The sequence below is a fragment of the Eulemur rufifrons genome, chromosome 16 (assembly GCF_041146395.1).
Source record: "Eulemur rufifrons isolate Redbay chromosome 16, OSU_ERuf_1, whole genome shotgun sequence".
Lineage (NCBI taxonomy): Eukaryota > Metazoa > Chordata > Mammalia > Primates > Lemuridae > Eulemur > Eulemur rufifrons.
Genome location: NC_090998.1, coordinates 25,172,426 through 25,191,858, shown reverse-complemented (window position 1 = coordinate 25,191,858; position 19,433 = coordinate 25,172,426). Strand labels below are relative to the sequence as shown.

The following is a 19,433-nucleotide window of genomic DNA, read 5'->3' as shown; positions in this document are numbered from 1 at the left end:
CTCAAGCAATCTTTCTGCCTCAGCCTTTCGAGTAGCTGGGACTATGGGACTATAGGCACTTGCCACCATGCTGGCTAATTTTTCTGTTTTTAGTAGAGATGCTGTCTTACTCTTGCTCAGGCTGGTCTCAAACTCCTGAGCTCCAGCGTTCCTCCCACCCTGACTTCCCAGAGTGGTAGGATTATAGGCGTGAGCCACCGTGCCTCGCTCAGATTGCATACTACACATCAGATAAAGGACTGATAACAAGAATCTATTTAGAACTCAGGAAAATCAGCAAGAAAAAATCAAGCAACCCTATCAAAAAGTGGGCAAAGGACATGAATAGAAACTTCTCGAAAGAAGATATAAGAATGGCTAACAAACATATGAAAAAATGCTCAACATCCCTAATCATCAGAGAAATGCAAATCAAAACCACAATGAGATATCACTTAACTCCAATGAGAATGGCCTTTATCAAAAAAACCCAAAACAACACATGTTGGCGTGGGTGTGGAGAGACAGGAACACTAATACACTGCTGGTGGGACTGCAAACTAGTGCAACCCCTGTGGAAAGCATTATGGAGGTATCTTAAACAGATTCAAGTAGACCTGCCATTTGACCCAGCAATCCCATTACTGGGCATATACCCAAAGGAAAAAAGGTCATTCTTTAACAAAGACACATGTACCCGAATGTTTATAGCAGCACAATTCACAATAGCAAAGATGCGGAAACAACCCAAATGCCCATCAATACATGATTGGATTAGTAAGCTGTGGTATATGTATAACATGGAATATTACTCAGCTATAAGGAATGATGAAGATACGACATCTCTATGGTTCTCCTGGAGAGAGTTGGAACCCATTATATTAAGTGAAGTATCCCAAGAATGGAAAAACAAGCATCACATGTACTCACCAGAAAATTGGTTTCCCTGATCATCAGCTAAATACAAATCTGGGAACGACACCAATTGCATATCAGACTGAGGTGGGGGGTGGGGGAGGGGATGGGGGTATGCCTACACAATGAGTGCATTGCGCACCGTTTGGGGAGCGGTAACACTTGAAGGTGCTGACTCGGGAAGGGGGCGTGGGGAAGGGAGGGATATATAATAAAAAAAAAAAGTTTTTATTAAAAAAAAAAAAAGGAAGGGAATTCTGACACATGCTACGACATATAAATCCTGATGACACTGTGCTACGTATTAACAAAACAGGCCAGACACAAGAGGACAAACACTGTATGATTCCACCTAATGGGGGTTCCTAGGGTCACCACATTCAGAAAGACTGAGCGCAGCATGGTGGTTGCCAGGGGCTGGGCATACGGGAAATGTGGAGTTACTGTGTGCTGGGTACAGAGTCTCAGTTTGGGAAGAAGAGAAAGTTCTGGACATGGTTGGTGGTGATGGTTGCACAACCATGCCAATGTACCTAATGCCTCAAAACTACACACTTAAAAACGGTTAAAATGGTTGTTTTATGTTACATATGTTTTAGCACAATAAAAAAAGAGTGGTCTAAAAAAAAAAAAAATAAATAAATAAATAAATAAATTCTTGAGGCTACTAACTGAACAAAAAGTATTTCCTGATTTTTTTCTGGATTAATTTCTTAAAAGTAGTGTCTCGTAAGTTAGGAAAAGTATTTGGTATTTACTTTTTTTTTTTTTTTTTTTGAGACAGGGTCTTGCTCTGTCGCTCAGGCCAGAGTGCAGTGGCTTGATCATTAGCTCACTGCAGCCTCGAACTCCTAAGCTCAAACAATCTTCCTGCCTCAGCCTCCTGAGTAGCTTCGACTACAGGTGTGTACCACCACACTGCCTAATATTTCTTATTTTTTGTAGAAGGGGCATCTCACTACATTGCCCAAGTTGGTCTCGAACTCCTGGCCTCAAGCCATCTTCCCATCTTGATTTCCCCTAAAGCGCTGGGATTACAGGCATGAGCCACTGTACCTGGCCAATATTTAACATATTTTAATCTAAGATTGGGATACCCATTGCAAACATTTCAATGTAAACTATTTTCATCTAAGTAAAGTCTATCAGACTAAAAAAAAAATGTATAATGTTTATAATGTAACCAAAATGTTAATTATTTTTGAAATTCTTTATACTTTAAGGGATCTTAAAAAGAAAGACTTTCTTTTAAATCAAAACAGAATTTTTTGTGATTTTTGAAAATTTTTGGATTTTCAAAACCTTTTTATTTTTAAATAATTTTAGATTTATGGAAGAGTTGACAAAGATAGTATTCTATATACCTTTTACCCAGCTTACCCTAACATTAACATTTTATATAAGCATGATACATTAATCAAAACTAAGAAATTAATATACACTATAGTACAATCAACTAAATTGCAGACTTTATTCAGATTTCACCAGTTTTTCCATTAAGGTCCTTTTTCTGTTCCAGGATGCAATCCAGGATATCACATTAAAACAGACTTTTTGTGACCTAGAACTTCTGGGGTTAAATTTCCCAAAGTAAGTTACTCTTTTATAGCCATGAAAGTTATACATATGCTTCTTATGATTTTAAGCCTGCATTTGCTCACGTTCCCTGGAGAATATATTCACAGTTAGATTGGTAGGCAAATATTTACTGAATTTGTTCCAGGCAGAATGGGGAGCTATTAAAAGCAGGGATCTGGAAACAGCCTGAGTTCAATGGCTTTCTGTCACTTTCCAACTGCGGAAACTTGGTCACCAAGTTACCCAATCTCGCGATTCCTCTGTTTACACATCCAAAAAAGGGGGGTTGTAACGGTAATAACTCAATTAATAATTGAGTATTAATTGAGTAAAATGCTTAAAAGAGTGCCTGACACAGAGTAAATGTGCAACATCCTACACATATGCAGGTTTCCCTGATGGGCCCACCAAGGTAAGGACTTGGGTTCAATGACAGAGAAGAAAACAAATCCCATGAGCTTGAACTCCAAATTTCGCTGATATTGAGAAATTCCTACTTACGCTGGCTGTTCAAAACTTTCCACTTATTTAAAGAAGATACTTGTGGTAGTTGGGTCCATAGCCTAGTTTGCAAAAGGCTATCTAAATAAAAGTAACTTAAATACAACATTAATACCATGGAATCTAAAACAAAGTTCTGCTGGAATCCATCTCTCCCACTGTTGTAAAGTAGGGAATAGTCCTTCTACTCAGTGGCTGGTAGGCTAGAAATGGACAATAAGGAAGGAACCAGAGTGAGTCTAGCCTTCTTCCCTCCTTCTTTACCCCCAATAACTTCTGCCCTCGCAGAACTGGGCTGAAGGGAGAAGGATGAGAAGTTTTCACCTAATTGTCCAAAGTGGAAGGGAAGGGAGAAAAGAGAAGACAAGTCCCTGTGGATGTCAGGTCAAAGAGCAGCCTTTTCTGAGTGGTCACTGCACACACAAGTTAGAAACAGCCAGGGCTTCAACACTGTACATTCTCTCTATTTTTAAATATGTTTATGAGATATAATTCACATACCATAAAAGGCACTCATTCAAAGTGCACACTTCAAGAAAAACCACACACACAAGACAAAGTGTACGCTCCAATGTTTACATTGTTGAATATATATAAAATTAACTTTCTGGAGAGCTTGGTTTCCATTAGATTTCACTTAGATTAAATTGGGGTTTCAAATTATCCTAAGGCCATTGCAAATCACCAAACGTTACCATTTAAGCTTCACAGGAAATATTCCCACCTCTCTCTTCATCAACACCTTCAAACTCTGGTGGAATCATTGTGAAAACATTATATTTTGCTTATACTATTTCTGTGTTTTTCAGAGAAAAAAATTCTACTCCCCTAAACCCCACAAGGGAATCACTTACAACAGTCATGTAATGGAGCATTCGACCATCTACCCGTCCTTCATCAAACTGAGTCTTGTACTGGGGGAGGCCAATATCATCCAGCCATCCTAAGAGAGAGAAAACAGTGTCGTTACCAGGCCACCAAACACCTGCTCTTAGGATTAAAAAGAAGATGCAGCTATCTATAGTATTATTTTTTTTAAAACAATAAAACCTCTTACTAGTGACCCAGTTGAAATCTAGCTTCCCATGATTGGTTTCTTCTTCGGATCCTAGGGCTTGCAGTGCCAGCTGGAGTTTCTTTCGATGAAGGGAATGCTTGATTCCAAGTTCCTAAAACAATGAACAGAAACAACTGAATTTATAATGCTATCTATACAGGCTGGATGGCACTGACAAAGAATGCAAATCACTCCAAAATAAAGCTAACATTAAAGACCTAGTTCTTCATTAAATCAGAATAGTAACTTGGGCTAGTAAAATGTTGTTGAACAAACGGCCCCTAGAAAGCGAAGACCACCACAATTAGTTTAGTGTTGTGGTAGGCATTCCCTAGTGACTCCTTTTCTTTGTAAGACCGGAACTGTAGCATGCATAATAGGAATTTTACTCTGATTTTGTACTAAATGTTAAATAATTGGGAAGAAATGTTAAATAATTGGACATAAAATGTAGGGTGCTTTTTTGCTCCTTTTGCAAAGTAAAGTTGGATTGCATCTATTCCATTGAGAAGACAGGCCATCGATAAAGATGCAACATGATTTTGAGAAATATGAGCTTAAGGCTTATTATGCCTATAGAATTATTTTTCATTAAAATGCCCAGTGGCTTAAGTGTTCCATAAAGAATCAAGACCAAGTCCTTCTTTTTTTTTTTTTTTTGAGACAGAGTCTCACTCTGTTGCCCGGGCTAGAGTGAGTGCCGTGGCGTCAGCCTAGCTCACAGCAACCTCAAACTCCTGGACTTAAGCGATCCTACTGCCTCAGCCTCCTGAGTAGCTGGGACTACAGGCATGGGCCACCATGCCCGGCTAATTTTTCTATATATTTTTAGCTGCCCATATAATTTCTTTCTATTTTTAGTAGAGACGGGGGTCTCGCTCTTGCTCAGGCTGGTCTCGAACTCCTGACCTCGAGCGATCCACCCGCCTCGGCCTCCCAGAGTGCTAGGATTACAGGCATGAGCCACCGCGCCCGGCCTCAGGTCCTTCCTTTTAAGTCCATGATATAAAACAAGCATGGAGCAGTTTGAAAACCCAAACTTTTTCAAGAGGACTTACTGGCTTCACCCACATCCCTTTCTGGAGTATAAAACAAATCCTACATTCATATTCGCTTTCCCCTCAGTATCCACTTTGTAAACAAAATAGAGAAGCAGTGACCTTCTCTAGATCTTGTTGAGAAGCTTGCAGAAGCGTTTGGCCAGACATAATCCAGTGCTTGCCAGAATTCAGGTAGAAGCCCAAGCCCTGTTCCACGAGCCAACTGCACACTTGTTCCTTGGTCCATTTGGCAAATGGCATATCCAAGTCACTGTGGGAAAATGAATAACTGCATGAAAAACAATCCAAAGCCAGTCCTTTGGCTTTTCATCAGTTCTGAACAACTGTACATTCCATAGATATGAAATTCCCTGATGATGCACATTTCACCATGAAAAGCTTCATTTTTAGTGTGTATATATATATTTTTTTAATTTCAGCTTATGGTTTCATTGAAATGAAGACAGTGGTCTTAGAAGGTAACTTTCAATTCCAATTGGTACTGGAATTGAAAGTTACCTTCTAAGACCACTGTCTTCATTTCAATGAAACCACAAAAGATTTAATGTGATACAGCAAGACCACGTTCTATAGAAAAAGACCAGGTTGAACCAATGTTGTTGGAAAATTGGATTCTCAAACAGGAAACTCAGTCAGACTGAAAGAAACTCAAGTCTAACTTGAATTAACTTTAGCAGAATTATGGTTTCTCTCCAGATGGTACCAGATGAGAAGAGGGCAATAAGCCACTGCTGAGTGTAGTTTGAAAGAGCAATCAAAGCAAAATTTCTGTTTTCGTCTACTGAGACACACAAATACTGTTTCTCTTTGAAAAAAAAAAAAAAACGTGAACATGAACTTTTTTTTTTTAAACCAGCACAAGGAGGTCCCCTGCTGTTGTGTTCTAAGAGAACATATGGCAAATGAGACTATTTGCTATCTGAAAAAGGACAAAGGCAGTTTCCTCCTTGGTGAAACCTGTGTCCAGTGTTCTGCCCATGTGGGAGGGACTGTGTTTAAAAGGTTTCTAGCCCATTGTACTTTTAAAAGATTTGGTATCAACACTTTGTACTTTATGATTGGGAACCCCACCCTTTTAGGCTCAGTCAGTGTAATAGCTATAAACCAGCCCTGAACTTTGATAAGAGTGTGGAAGTTCTTAGAGTCTTGTGTTTTTTTGTTTTGTTTTGTTTTTTTAGTAGAGACAAGGTCTTGCTCTGTTGCCCAGGCTGGAGTGCAGTGGCACGTTCAGAGCTTACTACAGCCTTGAACTCCCAGGCTCAAGTGTTCCTCCCACTTCAGCCTCCCAGGTAGCTGGGACTACAGGAGTACACCACTATGCCCAACTAACTTTTTCTATTTTTTTACAGACAGAGTCTGGCTATGTTGCTCAGGCGGGCCTCAAGCGATCCTCTTGCCTTGGCCTCCCAATGTGCTGGGATTACAGGCATGAGCCACCGTGCCCAGCTGTTCTTAGAGACTTAATAGGTAAAACATTATGTAGTCTTGATAAATCTAAGAATTCTGATAGAATTTATGTCTTTAAGTGCTTTCACAGACTCCATCAATTACTAATGTTTACTGAGTAGTTACTGTTTGCCAGATATTTAACATATATTAACTCATTTAATCTGCACTGATCCCCTTTTCGAGTAGGTACTAATTACTATGATAGGAAAACTAAGGCACAGAGCATGGAAGTCATTGCTCAAGGTCACCCAGCTGGTAGAAAATCATAAGCCAGAAATCAAATCCAAGTTGTCTCCTTTTAGAACCTGCTCTTAACCACTATGCTATCCCCTCTTTCTAAAGCTATGCTATAGAGTACTTATAATTATTGTCTGTGTAACATTTAAGTCCAAGAACCATTCTAATGCAGATGTTGTTGATACTTTAGCTCTGGCTCCTCGGCTAGTTTGCATTGCCCTCACCTCTGTACAGTCCTTCATCAACCACTGACAAATTGCACCACTCTATAGATGATGGACCCTTCCACTAGGCACAGCATAAGCAACGACTCTGTTTAACCCAATGACGGCACGAACACTGCAGGAGCTCATGAGGCCTTGATGAATGGAACAGATGCAAAAAGTCCATTAGTTTGGCTGTTCTTACCTGTTAGACTGTCCCAGGTCTCGAGACCAACCCAATCGGGGCCCTGCAGTTGCCCTTGTCCCTCCTCTTTTGAATTCAGACTCAGACATGTCATCTGGGTTGAATGTCGTTGACTGACTTCTCCTAAGTCTGAAGAAGACACAACACGAATTGCCTTATTAGTCCTGAGGAGGCCTTAGACTTGCTAATCGGAACAATTTTAGCTGGCACATATATTCCAGCCTATCCTCTTTGTATGTCATTAACATAGACGTTTGAGTTTAAACTTTAGCTGAGACCCAATGAGTTAATGAATCCCAAATCACAACCTTCCTTCCATAAGAGGAATACAAAAGTCTTACAATTCCATACCCATTTTCAGCCAATTTTCCACTTATCCCTACATTTGAGCCACAAAAAAGACAAGGCCCACTCCGCTTGTTTGCTGTTTTACTTACTTTCCAAAGAGTTTCATGATACCTCTGGATTTCTTTTTGGAATCCGGAGATGGTGGAGATATCTGGAAGGGACTGTTCCCCTGGGAACCTTTTGGCCGAGAAGACACACCAGCCAGATCTAGGTGCTCTGCTGTCTCCTTTTCTGTTTCAGCTATTCCAAGAACAGAATAAAGACTTGATGAATTTTTAAATATGGTATGAACATGATTACATGTTAATCTTCTTGGTATTAGCAACTGTTAAGAATTCTTCTTCTGCTGGTCTATGAATCAGTGATTTACAAAGGGCACCCTGTATTAAAAATGGAACACAAATGTATGTTCTACTCTACAGTTTATTGTGTGTAAAGTTAATAAACTCAAAATTGCAACTCCTTTGAAGATTAAAAGAGTGTGAAGGGATTGCCATAGTCTTTCCTCAAGTGATCTGAATTCATAATATTAATAAAATTAGACTCAACATTGCTGTGGCACTTGGTACTGTTGATTACCTTCCTGCATCCTTTAAAATCATCTTTTAGCTTCCTGTCAAGACACTCTCCTAAGATCTGTCAACTGACAGTTCCTTCTTTGCTGCAGCTCTCCTGTTTTCTTTTGCTCCCCCATTCTGCTCCAAGACTCTGTTCTAAGTTCACTCAGCAGGATCTCTTGACAAGCTCACTCAAATCTAAGCTCAGCACTAAATAATGGCTTTATTCATTTATAAGTAGGTGGCTTTAAAACTCCTGGGCCTCAACTCTCTCCAGCCTCAGTATCTGAATGTGTATATTCCCAATTCAGTGTGTCAGGGATACTTGGGACTCTACAAACCCATCCGATTTCCCTGAGAGTCTTTTCCTCTCATATTTTCTTACTTGATATTTAACTAACAGTTTCCTTGTTATTCTAGTTCAGACCATATGCCATTTCCTTCTTTTTTCTTAAGAGATGGAGTCTCACTCTGTCCACCATGCTGGTCTCGAACTCCTGGCCTCAAACAATCCTCCTGCCTCAGCCTCCCAAAATGCTGGGATTATAGGCATGAGCTACCTTACTTGGTGTCATTTTCTTTTTATTCCTTCTTCTCCTCTAGCATTTACACCAAATACGTTACCAAGTTCTAGCAATTTTTTATTTAAGAAATGTATTCCAACCTATTACGTCCTAGGCACTGAGAGAACAAGAAACTAGATATGCATGTTTCTTTTCATATAAAGAAAGTGAACTTTTGATTTAGTGCCTGTTGATTTTACCTTAAAAGAATAACACCCACATCTGTCATGCCCAGATCTCCAAGCTTTAACTATTTGAGTTCTTTCAGCTGTCCCTTAGTGGGCGATCCCACACTAGCAAACACAAGGGCTACTGCTCTCCTCAGTGTGAGATTTAATGCTTTATAAAGGAAAGTAAGTTGTACAAAAATCACAGAACAGTGTTTCAGCAAGATATACGAGTTGCAGAAGTTGACTTTTCTATAAAGCATAGCTGTGATTCTAGGTTATAGTAAGCAGCATTTGCCTCAGCGTTAACAATACAGTTCTTCTAAGAAACATGCAAAAAACTATTTGAAAATAGTTGTCTGGATAGATTAATTTATATTATGCATCTAGTGTTCATCTGGACATTTAAGCCTACAAAGAGAGAGAAGTCACTCTTGCTGGTCCACGTGAATAGATACGTAGACATCCATATGAGGTAACAGCACCTCTTGGAAAAACCCAAAGGAACTTTTCCAATTTAAACCCTATAACCACGACGGCTACAGGTGCCCCCGACAATGGTGCCTCGCTCATTCCCACCTTAAAACCACCATATTTCTACTTTTTATTTTGAGAACTCTCCCCTCAGCTGTCCCATGTCCTACTGAGCTCGCTCTCTCCTCAAATCACTTTGGGGTGACTTGTCACATAACACGTACAGGTACCTCTGTTGTCACTAGATATTACCTCCATCTTCAAAGCAATAAAGTGTTGGAAGAATGTTCCCCTAAGAGAAGTAAGCCTAAAATTATCATCTTCCATATTTTCTACAAACCTCATTTAGCTTAAAACATTTCTTTTTGGAGGGTGGGGAAATGTAAGTGTGAAGAAGGATTGCACGACTTGGAGTTAGCGTGTGATGATATATATGCACTTCAAGGGTGAAAGAGCTGGAAGGTACAATGCCAGGACGTTCCTGCCCTGCACTCAGAGAGATGCTGTGTATTTCTAGGTCCTCTCAGTGCTACTCACGGGTGTCCTTAGCATTGGTTAAAACAGCGTTTGGGCTTGGAAGCGAAGCCTCTACAGAGTCCTTTTTAGCGGAAAGTGAAAGGAACACTCTGGAATCAAGAACGCCATTTTCAGATTGCTGCCAGCTCGCTTTCTAGAGATCACAGATGCCATGAGCGGGGATTAGACGGGTTTGGAGCACAGCACTGGCACAGACCGACATGCAGGGGTACGATACCTAAGGTGGGTGCACTGGCACTTCGTTTACGATCTTCAGATATCCCAACAACGCACACAATCACACGCAGCCCAATGGAGAGAACACAGGGGGATGACAAAATGAAACACAGATCAGACTCGTCCTCACAAAATGCACACGGTGGAGGAGAGGCATGCACCACACCGTGCTGCTGAGGTTACGCACAGGCTCCAGGAGGGCTGTCAATGTTAATTTATCCACTATCAAAACAGACAGGAAACTCTATAATGAAGTCAAAGGAAATCATGATTTTAGGTCTTTCCACTAAGTTTATACCACAGGAGAGAGCGGGGTGAGTGTCTATATATCTTCCCACCACTAAATTAAATCCTCCAAAGCATTTTTCGCTAACTTTCCCCCCAAGTCATTCACCTTTGTTTCTGAGAAAGAGAAATGAATAAATGAATGAGGGGATAAGGGAAGGGAAGAGACTGCTCTTTTCCTCCTTCTGAAAGAATTAGGGCAAAGGTATTTTGGCCACACGTACCCAAGTTTGGGGCACTTGCTGTCCTCTTGTTACTTTTGATTTTGAAAAAGCCCCGGCCAAAGGAAGATCTGGCTTTCCGAGTGCCAAAGGGGTTGTCATCCACGGAGGCGTTGTGTCCTGGAGCTTTGGGAGGGAGGCTCCCGAACCGGCTGCTTTCCGCTGGAGGTTGATCCTGGGAGGTAGGTGAGGATAATGAATCTCAGCATGAATGTGCACCATCGCTAGTAGCTGCCAGGCTCAATGCTACACAGCCATGCTGCACACGTGAACTTATTTGAAAGAATAACTGAACTAACACATTGATTACCAATATCAAATGCCACACTAAAAGTTGAAAGAATCAATTCTGGGAGCTACTTAAGAAACAACAACAAAAGCAACAAGAAAAACACATTCACCACAAGTCTATAATCAATGTGTTTAGGGCCTTCAGTATTAAGAATACAAAAATTCTCAAATTTTATTTGCCTTATTCCTCAAAATACATGGAGATATCACATAACTGGAATAATTACCAGTGGATTTCCTACTTATCTAACAATTATGACACAGATTTGGCTATAATGCAGTTCACTTACTTTCAAAACTACATTCATAGAAGCCCAAAATAATTATTCTAGAAAGCTGGTATTATTCCTTGGCTTCTCTGCCAGCAATATAAGGAGATTCTACTCATTTTAAATATTCTTCCCAAAGAATGAAAAAATGAAGGCACAATCAGGAAGTGTTTATTTTGAGCTTTTTGGTTATTTGAATTGGCAGGTATAGTAATATAGTATGTTACATTGTTTTAGTATTATACAAAGATGCTTTGGTTTGCTTGTTCTCATTTCTCCGATATCTCTTGCCCTGTTTCTCTTCTTGCAGAAGTGAAGGGCGAGGGGACACAGATGTTTAAGGTTATTATTTTACCCTACATTAATACCGCTCCTGGTGACTGAAAGTTTACAGATGGCACAACTTAGTGGTATTATAATCAATGTCTCAACACTGATGTCAAAATCATTTAACCATTTATTGAACTGAGGAGGCAAAAACGACTTTAATTACAGCTGTCACCACTGACTGCTTTGTTAGTTCTGTCCACATGTGACTCAGGCACTAAGAGCCAGCAGTCATGAGACACATCTGGAAGTAGCCTGACTTTTGGACTATAGCCTGCAAAGGTTATTGATTGAAAATCAAGGGTAAGAAGAACTGGAGCACCTGGTAATTACATCTTTAAAAGTACCGAAATGTTTGCTTTAGATGGACAATGGTTGTATGAAATAAACTGCTGGCAAGCTAAGAAGGGCTTTTTGTGAGGTCTAAGGAAGCCCAGTTATGGTCATGAAGAGCATCAAATGGCATGACAGGGAGATAACAGTTTTGTCTTTTAATAACTTATCGAGGTGAAATTCACATAAGAAAATTAATGATTTTAAAGTGACTAATTCAGTGCCATTTAGTACATTCACAAAGTTGTGCAACCACCACCTTTGCCTAGTTCCAATACATTTCCATCATCACAAAGTACAGTCCCTTACCATTAAACGGTGTCTCCCCATTCTCCCTCCCCCCCCCACTGGTAACCACCAATCTGCACTCTGTCTCTATGCACTGATCTATTCTGGACACTTTATATAAATGGAATCATAGAATATGTGACCTTTGTGTCTGGCTTCTTTCACTTAGCATAATGTTCTGGAGGTTCTGAGAGTTTTGGTCTACTGGAGACATTTAAGCAATTTACATGTACTAGAAGTCGAAAACATTCCTACATTGTAATTTGTAAAAATTACCTCTGAAGGCTTCTGAATAGACTCCTTTTCCTGTTCAAAGCAACAACAATATTTAAGGTTGTTATAGGAATCCATTATATATTCTAAATTTGTAACATACAATTCCATAAGTTTAAAAAAAATTACATCTGCTTCTAAGCTATAAAATCTTAGTTTCATTTATTTCCTACAATGTTTTATTAAAGTCTCCATTTTGGGTTTTATATACTACTTTCTATACTTTATATTCATACTACTTAATATTTATCATTAACCCTAACAGCTAATAATTTTCCATTGAGGAAACCACAAGCCCTTCATAAGAGTTTTATTTGCAAAATGGGAAAAGATGAAGATTCCTAAATATTTTCTTCTCAGGATAACAGACAAAAGAAACACAGCACCTACCCCATCTGATTGCTCTTTCTTCAGATTGCCCAGGCTGCTGGACTTTTGCAGACTTGAAGTTCTAAAAATAGTAGTAATAATAATTAGGATTAATAATAAGTGGCTCTGGTACTACTATTTCTAAGTAGAACATCTTGGAAAGAAACTAAAAATGAGTGTGGGTTGAATCCAGGTAATAAAAGAAAACCTGGCATCAGGCAGTCACACTTATGTGCTTAACTAAATTACAACATTTAGTTTTTTGAAAAGCAGGGGAGGTTAATTGTCCTGGCAATGACTCTAAATGTCCTGCACATGTTAGAATAGCTGGAAAAATACGTAGGACTATCCTTATGATGTCAATATTTGAAGAAAAGCCAGTGTTTTCCATGGAGTGATTCTGCGTCCTTTGTATGTACACATTTACACCAGGAACTTTTAAAATACTCATGTACTATTTATATCTAATCCTTCTAAGTAAAATAAAGAATGAAAGTTTTACTTTTCAATTCCAAGGAATCACTTTTCTGAATGTGGCAAAGCAATTCATTTCATAGTTCTGACCAAAGCATAATAGAGGAATCCCTATTTCTACCCATAAAAATTCATTTGCTATCCTAGAGAAGGCAAAGTGACACTATAGTTAGCCAGAGACTTCCTCTTTCATATAATTATTGTTCAATTATATAGAGCTGGTACTACTCAAAAATTGAAGGAAGGAATATCTGACCAGTTTAGAAAGAGGGAGAGAGAATATGAATGTATTTGCTCTAAGAAATAGAATAATATAAACTTTTAAAAGGCATTTTTCCTGTATTTATGTGGATATAAGTTGCTAGAAGTGTCAACTACCCAATAAAGTAAAAGATAATACTAACAACAGAGAAGATCTCAGCAATGATTATTGCTCTAAAATAGACTTTCTTAATTATGTCCAGATTTTAACTTGGATAAACATAGATATTAGTTCAATTTATAAAATTGAAAGTGCAGAAAAACCTATCTTAGCTTTTCCAGCCATCACAACATCCTCTGATATTCTTTTCCGCTGGACTTAAAATGTTAGTACAAAAATGAATTAAAAGCACTGGCCTTCAAATGAAAACTGATGAAAAAATGTTAGATTTGCAAAACACTGGCATGAGATAATGGTAAATGAGCATTTCTTTGTAAATTTACAGTCTTCTCACCTCCACCCCCAGTCAATCATTATGGCTGCATTCATTTCTTCATTAATTTAACAGCCTCAGTCATTCAGTATTAATATTGGTTATTGTTAATATAACAGAACTTTCTTCTTTCTCATGCCTCAATAACATTTTTTGCATTCAAGAAAATATCACTTACAAAACACTATCACATAGCTGGGTTTCCACAGCAGCATCAAGGATTATTTTTCCATCACTAAAATGTTAAAAGAAAAAAAAAAAAAAACGAGTATTTATTAACTTCATGAATAAAAGACCATATATATTTTAAGTGAACAAAACTGTCAAAAACAAAAAACTATGCAAAGTGAACTATTTCTATTTCTTTAAAAAAACAGTGTATTTTATTTGGCTTACATTTAAGATTAGACAAATTAATTTGAGAATATGTTGGCAAAAAAAGTCTATTTGCCTACAGAGAAACTACTGTAACCCTCTTCTGTCACCTTCATACTTATCCTCCAAATGGCTTCATGGCACATGACTGTGACTATCCTCCTTACAATCCTTGGATAGTCATGTGTGACCTAGGATATAAAAATCCCAGTTCCTTCAAATCCTTCTCTAACCAGACCACCCCACCTCCCCAGCCTCATCTCCTATTACTTCCTATTTCACCCCTTTTATTTCAATAATACAGAACTGATTACATCCCCTTCCCCCCCCCCCCCCACCCCTGCTGCCTTGCTGTTTCTTTCTTCTCTGGGTAAAATTTGTGTCTATATAAATGCAATGTATTCTTATCTTTGGTTGTTGTACTTTGTTGAACATTCACATTGCAATGTTAGATCATAAATGACATACTTCTCTTCAAATGAAGTCTCTGCCTTAGGAGGCAACTTTGAATTTTCAGAAGTTTCCACATCTATAGATGCTGGCAATAATGAAGGGATTGAAACTTGCAAGATGCTGGTATGGAACTGTAATATAATGATAAAAAGTCAAAAATCAATCAAATAAACAAAACACAAGCTACAGAGTAACAAAACATAATAAGATGATTAGTCCATTGATAAAATTTCATACACCTGTGTTTAGAACTCTAATGTCTATAAAATGATTTCAGAATATAAACATCTACAGGGAAGAAGCATCAATCAGAGAGACATTCTGGAGGAAGGTGATTTTTGAACTTGGTTCTGAGTAAGACTCTGAATATTGTGAATAAGATATACTAAGTACCATCAAGCAAGTTAATAGCAAATCCTATCAACTTTAAGCCCTGGCTGGAATCTTGGCTCTGACACACTTGCCCAGGTGGTCTTAGGCAGGTCACTTCACTAGGCATCCGTTTCCTCCTTGGTAAAATGAGAAGAACAATGCTCACCTTACAGTGTTGCAATGATTTAACATGAGATCTGGGTAACGTGCTTTGTTTACAAAGCTCTATTTTGACTTGAATTTCTACCACTAGTCTAACATGGAACACTGCTCAAGTCAGTTAATTATCATTCTATCTCTGGACTAGCTGACCAATTTCAATTGACAGAATGAATGGAAGTGTAATTACAACCAATTACAATGCACTTTGTGGCTACCACTTACAACATTTTTGCTTAATACTAACAATGTTACAGCAATAAAATACAAACAAATGCTTTGTGCATCCTAAAAATGGACTCTGAAAGAATTGTAATACTTCAATAATTTTTGTAATTATTTGTAATTACAATTATTTTGTAATAATTGTAATACTTTCAATAATTTTTGACAACTGTAGACCAGTTAGATTGTGGGCCACATCATAAACTAATAAATGAAACACTTTAAAAAATATTCCAGTAAAAAGTGAACAAAGTTTGCCTCAGTGAGCTCCCGCAAGTTAACTAGTGACAACTTCTCACTTCTGAAAGCTGCCCTGGAAGGACTCACATCACTGAGCAGTCTACACACCAACCAATCAGAAGCAGTCTCACCTTAGTACCCACACCTCTACAGCTGATGTCAATTTACTCTTGCCACCGAAAATCCCCCAATCCTTTAGCTCTAGGCATCCTACATCCCTACCTATGATCAGCTTAAAGAAAATGTACTTGACCAGCAAAGCTCACTTAAGGAAGGAACGTATTCAGCTTTGTGATTTTTGTTTCAGTTACTGAGTGGTGGTCTCATCCGTTACACTATAAAAGGTTATACATTTTATATTATTGTAAAATAGATTATTTCACTATCAATTTTTTTAGTTTGCATCTTTATGATTAATCCTGGGCAACTTATTTAGCCATTATCACTGTTTCTGTAACAGAGGGAATGGCCTGGAAAAAAATGCCAAAAAATATTTTCTGTCTCTTTAAAACATCCTCCATTCCTTTTTGAGAACTAAAAAACCTGCATCCCTGCCTCTGGCCATGGTTGGGAGGGGCAAAGGAATGACCTTATTCTTTGTGCTACTGCAGACAGCTAAAGTGGAACTCCCCAGGCAAGGTCTGGGAGGAGGTCAGGAGATTGTATTCCCTGGAAATGAGACAGATCAGAATCATCAAATATAGTTGAACAGCAATTGCCTGAAGCTGAATGGTCTCCCTCTAAAAACTCTGTAATTCTGCTTATGGACAGGAATTTTGGATTTTGAGACAGGAGTCTCCAATTTTCCCCCTTTGCCATCAAAGTAATAAAACTTCTCTTTCCTCCTCCTCAAACCACTCGTTCTCGTTCTTCTGATGAGACCTCGAGGACAAATGCTGAGCTTTCGGTAACATTTCTGGAAGTTCATTTATCTCCTTGGATTCCTAATCATGAAGGAAAAATAACTACACCAACAGACTGACCCATTTTCTTGATCTCTTTTGCAAACTTTAAGGCTTTTACTCTGTAAACTAAAATAAAATCTTAAGGCTCTCTGCCACCCACTGACTGAATGGACCCCCTCTTGGCCAAGGGGATACCCTAAAACTGAGTTGCTGGCCATGAGAAGAAAGGTCAGCCAAGCCTCATTATGCCTCCTCCCTTCTAGTCACAGACATCCTTAACAGGCTAAGACTATACAAGACAAACCTACAGGTCCTCGATTTACATAACAAATCACTTGAGTCTGGGTGTAAGTCTGGCAGCTTGTCTCTAATTAACAGAATTTCTAATCTTAACTTAAAACATTCTAGCTTCATTTCTTTAACCAATTACAAATCAGAGTCTTTAAACCCACCTATAACCTGTAAGCCCCCCACCTTTGAGATGTCCCACCTTTTCAGGCCAAACCAACATACGCCTTCCTGGTACTGATTTATGACTTTACGTATAATTCCTATCTCCCTGAAATGTATAAAAGCAAAGGGTAACCCAACCACAGCAAGTCCACTTACTCAAGGCTTCTTGGGTGTGGCTCTGGGCCATGGTCCTCAAATCTGGCTCAAAATAAACCTCTTTAAATTATTTTACAGAATTTGCCTTCTTTTCCATGGACAACTCCAACCTCAAATCTCCCTCCTGGCTTTTCTTTAAAAATGTGGCTGAACTCACGCAAATCCTCACCAAACCATTCTTGTTACAAACTCAAAACCTATCATTAAAATACAATTCACATAGCAAAGACTTTTGTTTTTGGTTAAAGGATATGAGATTATCTGGGTGAATCCTACATGTAACAGTAGCCCCCTCTCTATAAATGCAGCACACTCACTGGCTGCCAAACGTTATTTTTCCCTTCAGTATAAACATATATTTAACAATTGAGATTTTTTCCCTCCAAAATATTTCTTATTCCTTAACTAATTCCTTGATTAATGAAACATTTTAGACCTCTCCTACATTTAAGAGAGAAAAGTTGTTTTCTACTTGAATTCATTCTCATTCAACTAAAATTTTGTTTGCTCATTATGTAACTCCCAGCAACAGATAGGAAGAGTAAAGACGCTACTTGGTTTCTTCTCACTACCTACGGTATTAAAATAAAATCTGAGAGGAGAGATGATCAAAGAAGGAACTGCTAAATCTAAGGGGAGCCAAGATTGTTTAGTTAAACAATGAAATTATTTCCCCTTCCTAAACTCTCTAGAAAGAAAATTACACGAAAGTTAAGAAATGGTTTCAGGCCAAAGATTAAGCACAGGTGCTGTCAGGAAAATGGAGTTTTCAGATGAAGCCAAAGGTGTGGCTGTAAAACCCTTTGTTGATGACACCTCTGGAAGATTTAAGGTGGTACTGTCCCTGTTGAACTTTTCAAAAAGATTAAAGGTTCTAAAAACACCGGGAAATTCCACAGCAGTCTTATAGGAAACCTAAGGTAGAGAAAGGTTCGTGGTAAAGATATCTGTGGATGTGCTCTTATCTAATGGAGTGGATCACAAATTGATTCCTATGAAATTTCAAACATTTAAAGTATTATACCAAGTTAGACTCAAGGGACAGAGATAATAGAAAATGAAAGAGGCTTTGGACCTCTACGGGTACTTTTGCAGGCACAAAGCTGAGAAAACTACTCATCTGCAAATATAGGCTCCCTTTTATGGAAAAGGGAGGATGACTTGGAGGGAAGAACCAAGAGCCCAGAGGACTGAGCCCTAATCCAGGAAGAGGCAACAGGAGCCTTGCTGGATTTCAGAATCACTGTGGACTAAGTGACACCTGTGAGCCTTCCATAACCCCTCCTTTTACATGGGAGTGCCTACAGCAGTTACGTCATGCCTATCCTCCCACTGTATGCTGGGTGTCTGGGGGACAGATAACCAGACAACTTTGTCCTTTAAATTCCTAGCTCTTTAAGCTGAATGGAATGGTACTCAAGTAGTAGTGCCCAAGGCACTGTGTACCTGAGGAGCTTCACCTCTATCTTGACCTAATGTAGATGACAAGATCCTGGGACGCTGAGGCCTCATTGAAATGTGACTTAAGAATCTTTGGAGAGGGCATGAATGCATTTTGCTTGGGAGAGGGCTATAAACTGTTGTAGCCAGAGAGTGGAGTGGCAGATTGTATTTTGGTCGCACCAAATATGTTTGCACCAATACATCCCATCCCACCTGCCTTACAATGTGATGTTGTCCCTTGTCCATCAAGAGGTAGGGTCTATGTTTCCTCTCCTTGAATCTGGGAGGGTCTATGGGCACAGATGCTCCTGCTGAGCCCTGCCCAAGATGCAGAGTCATCAGCAAAATAAATGTCCTTCAAGCCAGAGTTTTGGGGTGGTGTACAATAGATAACAGATTTTGGTGCCAATTTGATGCAATGTAAAGGAGTTTATGACTGTTTATTCCCCTATAGTTGCTTTTTCCAAGTCTAAAGACATCAGAGAGAAATTTCATTCAATCATTTTTCAGAATCACCATAAGAAGTGACTAAAATCAATTTATATAAGCTCACTTTATCCCCACTTTACGTAATCTTACTTATTCTGAAGTAGATTGTAATTTCATCTTTATGATAATATCTATTTCTAAGGGAGTCATATGTTTTTCCTGAATTTTATAAGCAATTTTGATATCACCCAACTCATTTACTGAAGACAGAGGAAAACTACACATTTTTAAAAAAGGACACAAAGATTGCCAGAACAAATGCAGACAGTAATCAAACTGAAAAAAGAACTC

The 19,433-nt window shown here is 38.7% G+C and overlaps 1 protein-coding gene across 5 annotated transcripts in view; it reads right to left on the bottom strand.

The window, feature by feature from the left end:
- Positions 1–19,433, bottom strand: part of PPFIBP1 (PPFIA binding protein 1) — a 160,028-nt gene that overhangs the window by 5,733 nt on the left and 134,862 nt on the right. For 2 of the 5 annotated variants that reach the window (XM_069489969.1, XM_069489972.1), the window contains 10 exons: positions 14,716–14,831; positions 14,051–14,107; positions 12,725–12,785; positions 12,338–12,367; positions 10,557–10,728; positions 7,623–7,773; positions 7,186–7,314; positions 5,191–5,341; positions 4,031–4,142; positions 3,828–3,916 (listed from right to left, as the gene is read on the bottom strand). In XM_069489969.1, the coding sequence (XP_069346070.1) occupies positions 3,828–3,916; positions 4,031–4,142; positions 5,191–5,341; positions 7,186–7,314; positions 7,623–7,773; positions 10,557–10,728; positions 12,338–12,367; positions 12,725–12,785; positions 14,051–14,107; positions 14,716–14,831 (1,068 nt within the window). Of the gene's footprint in view, positions 1–3,827; positions 3,917–4,030; positions 4,143–5,190; positions 5,342–7,185; positions 7,315–7,622; positions 7,774–10,048; positions 10,082–10,556; positions 10,729–12,337; positions 12,368–12,724; positions 12,786–14,050; positions 14,108–14,715; positions 14,832–19,433 lie in introns of all 5 variants that reach the window. The other 3 variants (XM_069489970.1, XM_069489971.1, XM_069489973.1) reach the window with 3 other exon arrangements.